The following is a 10,378-nucleotide window of genomic DNA, read 5'->3' as shown; positions in this document are numbered from 1 at the left end:
GCTTGTAATCAGGAAGAGGTTTTACCACCACGCTGGTTAGTGGTGGGTTTGGTTGCGGTTGGCTACGACGAGAGGACGCGGGTCTCGCGACTCGGTCGGAGGGAACGTTGGGACCCCTTGGGGGGTCGCGGGAGGAAGATGGGTTGGCCCTACGGGTTTTCGCTGGAGGGTTGCGAGGAGATGGAGGAGGGTTTGGTGTGGTTTTTGGACGAGTCATCGAGAAAGCTGCAAGAAGATGAAAAGGTATGAGTGTTCGTAAACAGAAAGACTCGACAGAAGAAGAGAAGAGGGAAGAACAAGGGGGGCTCGCAGAGAAAGGTTCAGAAACCCTAAACGATGAAAAGAGAAAAACAAAGCAGAGAAACATCCCACAACGTATGCTCCAGACAAGTATTGGATGATGCAAACCGATTAAAATGCAGCAAATATCAGTAGAAGTGATAAAAAAGTTACCTTTAGATGATCAGAAGAGTGGTCAGAAGGATGGAGATTGGGAGAATCGGAGCGTTCACTGGAGCGTTTTGAGAGTTCAAAGAGAGGTATAAGATAATGAAACAGTGAAATGGCGCGAAGTGTTTAAGAGTTTCGAAGAATGTCAAACGTTGCGAGAAGCGCAAACGACAGTGAACAATGGCCGTTGATGGGTCCACGTTTCGAATGATCGAAAGAGTTGGTGAAATGTCAAGTCAGTGAACAGTTTTAACGCCAACGCGCAAAGCCACATAGGCCGCCGGATTTAAACCTCTTTAGTCACCTCGCTGAGCAAGTCGCAGCTCGAGACTGGGGGGCTTGTGTACCGACCAGGTCGACAGGTGTGATGACGTGTCTTGCACGTGACTATGTGGGGCGTGCTCAGCGGAGCACATGAGCAAGGGAAAGATGGATGGTTCAGAGGTGAGTGTAGTCGCCAGTCATGGAGCTGGCGTTCTACGATGAGCATGGCCGGTTCTCGCCGGGTTTGCCTGTCGTCGACGTGTTTGGCGATTGGCGATCAGGTAGCTTGATATTGCCGCAGGAAGCACGTCGCCAGATTTCCCGACAAGCTCAGATTGAAGCTGATGAAGGCCCAGAAGTGTAAGTTCAAGTGTACAACTCCGGTGAGGTGATTGTTGCGCCAGCAGAGGGCGTGAAGGGCGTTTGGGTTGAGGGGACAACTTGCCTATCAACGACAGGATTCCCTCAGAATTTGCAAAGGTACGTTTTTCATTACGGCTCATTCTGCTAGGGTTGTGTGCCTTTAGTACGGTCCTACAGAGCATATTTTCTCTCAGTTTCTTGGGTGTTCTTGTCACTGACTTGAGCGTCGGAGCGCCACCGGCCGCAGAGGCGCCACCTTGTGTTTTTCAGGTTCTCAGAAGAGGCTTTTTGTGTTGTGGTCTCGAAGGGCACGTGGTGTCAAGCTGGTGAGGAAGATCGTGACGAGGCAACGCTCTTGCGCTGGGTCAACCGACAGGATCATCCTAAGAGGTGTGGTGACCTTGAAGGTGCAAGAAGAGTGTGGAAATGGAAAGGTTCGGCCAGCCCCTTTGAAGGTGGTGAAATGAAGATTAAAACCTAGAAGCTAGGCAAGGAGTAATGTATGGCACTAAATTGGCAGCATAACAATACTCTATTCAATCTTCCAAATACATGAGCCAAGCACCTCAATTTATAGTGTTTAGAGGGCTGGAAATTCAAAACAAAGTGGAGGGAAATTCAAATGAGAAGCATTTGAATTTGGAGCCAATTCCTAGTCACAAGGAAAGTGTGACTTGGTTTCTATTTTTGGCACCTCCTAAATCTACACCTACACCTTTTTTTATGTCACATGGAAGGTGTGGCTTAGCTTTTTACATTTGCACCTCTTATATTTATATCTACACCTCCCTTTATGTTCTACTAAAAATACTCAAAAGTAATTACAAAAGAAAGACATCCAATGATGCTTAGTTGGCCCATATCTTCTATTTGTTGGGCTTGAGCTGAAGCTTGAACTTGTATTTGGGCTTGGGCTTGGGCTTTTTCTATCATGGGCTTGAGCCTCTTCCATCAAGATCGGCTCGGGCATTCTGCTCCCTTGGGACGTGCACCAGCTCAAACACCGCGAATGCATTCTTCAAGACTTGGGCGTACTCCAGGTACGCGGCCATCTTTGGATCCTTGGCTTGATACTCCCCAGTCACTTGACCCGTAACCAGTTGGGAATCACTCTTTTCCAGCAAACTACGTGCCCCCCATCTCCTTGGCTTAGAGCATTCCAGTTGTGAGGGCTTCATATTCCGCCTGGTTATTGCGGACCTTGAAAGCAAACCTCAGAGCCTGCTCGATCAACAACCCGTTTGGCCCTTCCAAAATTACGCCAGCTTCACTCCCCTGCTGATTGGAGGACCCATCCACGGAGAGCACCCATCTGAAACTGGCTTCCTCTTCCTGATGTGTACCCCCTGAGGAGAGTTCCACCACAAAGTCCGCGTACACCTGGCCTTCGATGGGGCTTCGGGGCTCATACTGAACATCGAACTCCAAGAGCTCCACTACCCAGTGAACCATTCTTCCTGCCACGTCCGGCTTCTGCAACACCTTCCGGATAGATAAGTCTGTCATTACTACTACTGTGAAACTTTGAAAGTACTGATGTAGCCTCCTGGCCGAGAACACCATGGCCAAGGCTGCCTTCTCCAAGGCTTGGTACCTCAGCTCTGGCCCCTGCAATACTTTGCTCACAAAGTATATTGGTTTTTGTACCCGATCCTGCTCCTGAATGAGAACTGAGCTGATCACCCGCTCCGTCACGGCAAAGTACAACCGGAGCGGCACGCCCATCTGTGGCTTGCATAGCACAAGAGGAGCGGCCAGATACTCTTTAACTTGAGGAATGTCTCCTCACACTCCGCGGTCCACACGAACCAGTTATTCCTTCTCAAACACTGGAAGTAGGGGTGACCCTTATCCCCTCCAACAGATACGAATTTGGACAAGGCGGCCATCCATTTTGTCAACTGCCCCACCTCTTTTACCGAGGCTGGGCTCCTCATGGCAAGGATTGTCGCACACTTCTCTGGGTTCGCCTCTATCCCACGCTCTGTGAGTAGGAAACTCAAGAACTTACCCACCTCGACTCCAAACATGCACTTCTCGGGATTTAACTTCAAACGGTACTTAGCTATTGTAGCAAACAGCTCTTCCAAATCAGACACGTATTGATTCCTCTCCTGCGAAGTCACCACCATATCATCTACGTAGGCCTGCATATTCCTCCTCAACATGGGTGCAAGCACCCTGTCCATCAGCCTTTGGTAGGTGGCGCCCGCATTCTTCAGACCGAACGACATCACTGTATAACAGTAACAGGATGTCTCGGTCATAAACGTCGTCTTACACTCGTCTTTGTGGTGCATCTTGATCTGGTTGTACCCTGAGAACGCGTCTAGGAAACTGAGCATCCTACAACCTGAGGCGCTATCCACCAAGGCGTCAATACTGGGTAGGGGGTACGAGTCTTTCGGGCACGCCTTGTTGAGATCAGTGAAGTCTACACACATCCTCCACTTCCCATTGGCCTTCTTCACCAGGACCACATTCGCCAGCCACTCAGGCTATTGAATCTCCCTTATGTGGCCGGCATTCAACAACTTCTTCGTTTCTTCCTAGATGACCAACCACTTTTCTTCATTGAACTTCCTTCTTCTCTGGCAGACGGGCCTGACCTTAGGTTCCATAGTGAGGCTGTGGCATAAGAAGTCCGGGTCTATACCTGGCATGTCTGAGGCGGACCATGCGAAAGCATGCAGGTGCTGTGCTATCACACCAGCGACTCGGTCTTGCTCTGCCTGGTCCAACGATTTACCAAATTTAAACGTCTTGCCACCAATCTGCCTTTCCACAACATTCCCAACTGGCTCGAGTCGCCTCTCCCGAGCGCTTTCTGCGCGAGAGACTCCCGCGCGGTCATCTTCGATAGGTGGGCGCTCCACAACCATGAACACCCCCCTTTTGGCTTTGAGACTGTTCTCATAGCATCTCTTAGCCTCTTGTTGGTCGAACTTGATTACTATCACCTTCCCACTCAAATCTGGCAACTTCATCTTCATGTGGCGTGTCGATGCCACCGCCCTCAACATATTCAGAGCCGGTCTTCCCAACAAGATATTATAGCCCGAGTGTGCATTAACCACTAAATACCTTATATTCTCTATACGGGATGTAGAGCCATCCGTAAAGGTGGTCCTAAACTCCAAATACCCTCACACTTCCACCTGATCTCCGGCAAATCCATACAAACACAACATGTAAGGTCTGAGCTGGTCAAGAGACAGCTACAACTTATTAAAGGTGGACCAGAACATTACATCAGCCGAGCTGCCCTGGTCCACTAACACTCTGTGCACCTTTCTCCCCGCGGTTACTACCGAAATCACCACCGAAGGTCAGCCTTCGCGAAAGCAAGGTCAATGTCAATGTCGAGAACGTCATCCGCCACCTGTGCTTCTACCGACATCACCGAACGTGTATACCTCTTACACTGAGAGGCAGTGCACCCTCCACCTGAGAATCCACCTGAGATCGTATGGATCTCCCCATGAACAGGCATCTCGTGCCCCTGATCCTCTCTTGACGTTGTTGGGGTCACGGTCCCCTGTGACTTTGCTAGATAATCATTCAGGAACCCACTCTTCAACAGTTCGTCCAACTGATGTCCCAACGTCAAGCAGTTGCGTATGGGATGACCAAACGCCTGGTGAAACTCGCACCAAGCCTCCTTGTGAGGTCCCAGCACCTTGTCAGTCTTCGTCGGCATTTTCAGTCTCTCTGCTATGTTGAGCATGGCGATCAAATCCTTCAACTCCACCACGAAGTTGTGTCGTACAGGCTTATCCTCTCTCACACGCCCTCTAGCCTGAGGCTTGATAGGCTCGTAGGGCTGCTTCCTCCCCTGGTTCTTCTTACCCGTGGCGGCCTCATGCACCCTCATGGGCTGCACACGCGCCGGGGCTCGTGGGCGTGTGGGGACAACACACGCGCACTTCTCATTCAACTCACCTTCTGCTGTGATGTGAGCCACCGCACGACGCCTAATCTCAGCAAAGGTCTTGGGACGACTCCTGATGAGTGATTCATTGAATGGTCCAGGACAAATCCCCATCCTAAATGCATGAACCATCATCGTTTCGTCCTTGGTGTTGACTTTCACCACCTGAGCTCCAAAATGATTAACAAACTCCTTCAGCGTCTCCCCTTGATACTGCCTTACGTAAGAATTGGGTGGGGGAACGCGATTCGCGATATACTGCTCCCTGAACAACTGCGACAGATGTGCGAATGAGATCACGTGGCCGTCTGGGAGGATGATGAGCCAGTCCATCGCCATCCCTACCAACGTGCTCATGAACAACTTGCACCTTACAGCGTCAGAACCACCAACCAGCATCATCTGTGTGTGGAAAGTTGAGAGGTGAGCCTATGGATCCTCCATTTCAGTGAACGTGGCTTTCGACCCCACGAACGTGGCTGGTATCACCGCATCCATAATCGCCTACGAAAAAGGCATGGGGAACTCTCTGGGAGGCGTAACGCATTCTTGCTCCTCTGTTTCTCGATTCCCTGCCTGGTTTCGCAACCCGCGCCGCAACTCCTCGTTGGTGCGGTTCAACTCCTTTTCTTGCTTGCGATGCAGCCAGATCCATCTGGATACACTCCTGGTCAGCTTTTGACGCTGCCATCGCATCTTGAATGCCCTGCATCATCTCCATAACCTGTTGCAAGGTCAAACCTTCACTTCCAACTGGCGCAGTAGAACTTTGCCTGGTATTCCTCATTTTTTAACGTTTCTTGATGAATCTTGGTGAATCTTGACAATTCTTGATGAGTCTTCACGATTCTTCTCCCTTTCTTGCGGTTGGGACAGGTGTTTTAGAACGTGCCCATGGTGGGTGCTAAATGTTCCCGTCGGTTGACCTAATTGTCTTTGTGCATCTCTGATAACTTCGCGTCCAAGAACCCTCTTGATATGATTCCAATAACATGATAGAGACATAATATGAACATGTTATGGATTCACAAGAGTTGGAATATGATTAGGCACTTTTTAAGAATTGGATCAATGTTCTTAACCATCAAGAACTCACCAAAACATAAGTAACTAAGCCAAACTCATATAGAAACCCATAATATGGCATATGAACCGATTAAAACACAAATGAATCGATTAAAGCACAAGGAAACACAACAAAAACCACAAGAACAACAAACTAGAAGGAACTACCGAATGAAAACACAAAATAAGCAAGTTCTACCGATTGAAATGACTAGAAACATCAAAGACATGTTTTAGAGTTTGTTTGGGAATGGAAATGGATGAAGAATATGAAAAGAACTAGAAAACTTATGTGGTTGTAGCTCTTGGAGATGTGCACGCCACTTGAAGGATGAAAGGCTTCAAGATTAGTGTAGATGCCGCCACTTGAGAGTCCAAGAATGCACTCAAGATAAGACTAGAAGAGAAGAAGACACAAGTCTCTCTCAATTCACTCACCAATTTGGGAGAGGTTCTTTACTCAAAAATCAATTCTATCATTTCAAAGACCTAAGCACCCCTTTTATAATAGAGAGGGCTGGTCACAAAGTACAAGAGAAGCTTACAAGAGAAGCTTTCAAAGGTGACCTTCTAACTTTTCCTATTCTAGCGCCTAAAGGAGAGTGAAGAGGCACCTTTCTAGATTTTTCCTAACGCCTAAAGTGCTATACAATGGAAGTGTCTTTAAGTTTTCCCTCTTTAGCACATCCTAAAGCTATTTTATATTATTTACAAATTTATACAAAAGAAACTATAAAGAGAGATATTAATTGGAGCCCATTCTTGAATGCTTGTAGTCTTCTTGTTGGCTTTAGGCTTGGTCCTCTCTTTATTTAATTCTTCTTTAATTTTTTAGAAGACTAGAAGGAAGAACTTTAAATGCTTGGGTGGATGGCCTCTTCCTCCATTAGTGAAATCCTCTCTTACTTGATCTCCATCACCTCTGCTCCCACGTCCCTTTCCTCCGATGGAAACACGTGAAAACAAAGAGACAAATAGCGCACTCGCGGCCGTTTGCACTCCGACGCTCAAGTCAAACTCCCGGGCAATGAACATCAAACTCTAATTCTGATAGCACTGTGTGTGTTCTCTCTCTCTGTTCCTTCTCTCCGAAATGCGTAACGTGCACCAATGAAAGCGTAATCTATTCTAAAGCGTACCTTGTTATGTTTGTTGTCACCCTTATATACCTCTCCGTGTTTTTACCCTTCTGTTTGACTGTGACTTAAGCATCCTGTAGGTGCGTCTTAGCGACACTAACACCCAGGCTTAGGGACATCTAGTGTGTTAAGACTACTCTGCCGAAGTGCTATTGCCGCGAGATAACTGCTTGGATGCCAACTCGTGCACCCAATCTCTGAGTCATCCACCCTGGGAGTTCCCTGCCTTACTCATGTGCCATGCATGCATATCAACCCTGGGACGTGACCCTTACGAGTCGTTTCTTTCCCAGTGGCTCTTTAACGGTAGTGCGTACTACCGCGTCCCTACACCCCATGCACGGATCCCTCGTGATCTGGGCCTCTCCCTGCTGGCAACTGGGGTGTGGCTTGTGAGCCACCTTTCTTTGTCCATTTTTACTGTTGAGGTGCCGAGGCCCGAGGACTCCATGCCCTGCCTTGGTGCCGCCCCCTCCTCGGCTTCCTTACTCGTGAGCCTAACGAGACTCCTTCCCGTTCTGCTGAACTTTCCAGTGGACCCCACCTTTGGTCAATGCCCGAGGCCGAGGATCGGTCGGTACAGGTATGGAGTATAAAAAGATACATGCATGTCCTAATGATTGTATATTATACCGAAAAGATTTTGAATTGTTGAAAAGTTGCCTGAGGTGTGGGTTATCACGTTATAAGTTGATACAAAAAGATGATGATACTATTGAAGATATAGAAAAGCATGGACCCCCAATGAAGGTTATGTGGTATCTTTCCATCATTCCAAGGATGAAGCGTTTGTTTGCAAACCCAAACAATGCTAAGAATCTTAAATGGCATGCAGATGAGAGGAAATGTGATGGCATGTACCGACATCCAACTGATTCTTTAATTGTATGCCCTTATGATTAATGAGTAAGTTTAATTATATGTCGTCAATTATTACTATTTCATGTTTTAAATATTTACTAACTCTTTTCATGGATGATATAGGCATCATTGGCAGTTACTTGTCTTATCAATGATTGATAAGACTGTTGTGTGGTTTTGTTCCCTACACAAGAAGATACCCCCAAATCTTAAGAATATCATTGATACGTAAGTACACTATAAACTTAACTCTTTATGTTACTAATTAACCATCTACTAACGAGGTTTTTTGTATTAACCAGTTCATGGCGTGGATATAACATCCTAAAAGGTCTATCCAGTTCAAATAATTTGAAATGGATAAGAATAAAGGTTTTTAATTTTTTTCTTTCTCTTTTCATTGTTTATCAATATACAAACTCTTAGATTTTATTGAATTATAGTGTAATAAACAACCAGGAAGCTATGAGTGTGGCTATTACGTTATGCAATGGATGATTACCATTGTAAGACTAGGCCTTAAAAGGGATTGGGAAGAGGTAACATGATATGTTAAATTATTTTTATAATTCTTGAACATATATGTATCTTAAAACTATTTTATGTCAACCATATTTTGAAATGCAATTCTTCATGGATGAAGCACCAATGACTTCGGAAGCCATAGCATATGTGAGACACTCTTGGTCCACATATTTCATAAATTTTTATAACTCTAGGATAGTTTATCAATATTGTAGGGATTATATGTAATTTGATTAGTGTTTGCAATACATTTTCATCAATATATATTTGATTCTCTGTATTTATCTAAATTTATGTATTTGTCTAGCTGGATATATATATGAACAAATTTATATGGGAATTAGCACTAAACAGATTGCACTAAAAAAAAATCACTATTTACAAGGACAACTATTTACCATAGTCACACTTATAACTCCAGCGCAAGACTTACAAGTGCGGCTATTACCATAGCCGCACTCATAAATTTGATTTACAAGGACGATTATTTACCAAAGCCGCCCTTGTATATCAAATTTATGAGTGTGGCTATGGTAATAGCTGTACTTGTAAATGCATTACCCCTAAACCCTAAACCCTGGTTCAGAAGCATATACAAGTGCGGTACCAGAAATAGCCACCCTTATAAATAGTATTTACAAATGCACTTGTATCTCTTTGATTTAAGAATGTGTGTTGATCAAATGCGACTATATAGCCGTCCTTGTGAATGTAAAATAGTCGCCATTGTTTTGCCTTTCTGCACTAGTGTGATAAACAACATAAAAAAATATAAATTATAATATATAATAAAAATTATAATTATAATTATTGTCACATGATTTTATTCCCAACCATTATCATAAGATACTTATAATGAATACAATTTTTAAAATAATGTATTATCACTAGTACAAAATATGAAAACAACGACCCTTTATTTAGTGCGACTTTGCGCTTAAACGCATTTGTAAAAAATGCGGTGGCATTTTTGTAATTAAATTGATTTACAAATGCGGTTCTATGGTAAGACCGCATTTGTAAATCAATTCGAATAATTTACAAATGCGGTCTTTACTATGACCGCATTTGTAAATCATTCTGAATTGATTTACAAATGCGGTCACCCTGGTTCAGAAGCATATACAAGTGCGGTACCAGAAATAGCCACCCTTATAAATAGTATTTACAAATGCACTTGTATCTCTTTGATTTAAGAATGTGTGTTGATCAAATGCGACTATATAGCCGTCCTTGTGAATGTAAAATAGTCGCCATTGTTTTGCCTTTCTGCACTAGTGTGATAAACAACATAAAAAAATATAAATTATAATATATAATAAAATTATAATTATAATTATTGTCACATGATTTTATTCCCAACCATTATCATAAGATACTTATAATGAATACAATTTTTAAAATAATGTATTATCACTAGTACAAAATATGAAAACAACGACCCTTTATTTAGTGCGACTTTGCGCTTAAACGCATTTGTAAAAAATGCGGTGGCATTTTTGTAATTAAATTGATTTACAAATGCGGTTCTATGGTAAGACCGCATTTGTAAATCAATTCGAATAATTTACAAATGCGGTCTTTACTATGACCGCATTTGTAAATCATTCTGAATTGAATTACAAATGCGGTCTTTAGTATGACCGCATTTGTAAATCAATTCAGAATGATTTACAAATGTGGTCATAGTAAAGACCGCATTTTTGTAATTAAATTGATTTACAAATGCGGTCTTACCCTAGAACCGCATTTGTAAATCAATTTTACCCTAAAAATTGAA

At 44.2% G+C, this 10,378-nt stretch overlaps 1 protein-coding gene across 1 annotated transcript; it reads right to left on the bottom strand.

The window, feature by feature from the left end:
• Nucleotides 1–2,226: 2,226 nt before the first annotated feature.
• Nucleotides 2,227–2,802, bottom strand: LOC137838726 (uncharacterized). The gene has a single exon (XM_068647953.1). It carries the CDS (start codon nucleotides 2,800–2,802, stop codon nucleotides 2,227–2,229), a length of 576 nt encoding a protein of 191 aa, XP_068504054.1.
• Between the last annotated feature and the right edge of the window lie 7,576 nt (nucleotides 2,803–10,378).

The sequence above is a fragment of the Phaseolus vulgaris genome, chromosome 4, assembly GCF_051622355.1.
Source record: "Phaseolus vulgaris cultivar YP4 chromosome 4, ASM5162235v1, whole genome shotgun sequence".
Lineage (NCBI taxonomy): Eukaryota > Viridiplantae > Streptophyta > Magnoliopsida > Fabales > Fabaceae > Phaseolus > Phaseolus vulgaris.
This window is presented reverse-complemented; position numbering and strand designations above follow the sequence as displayed.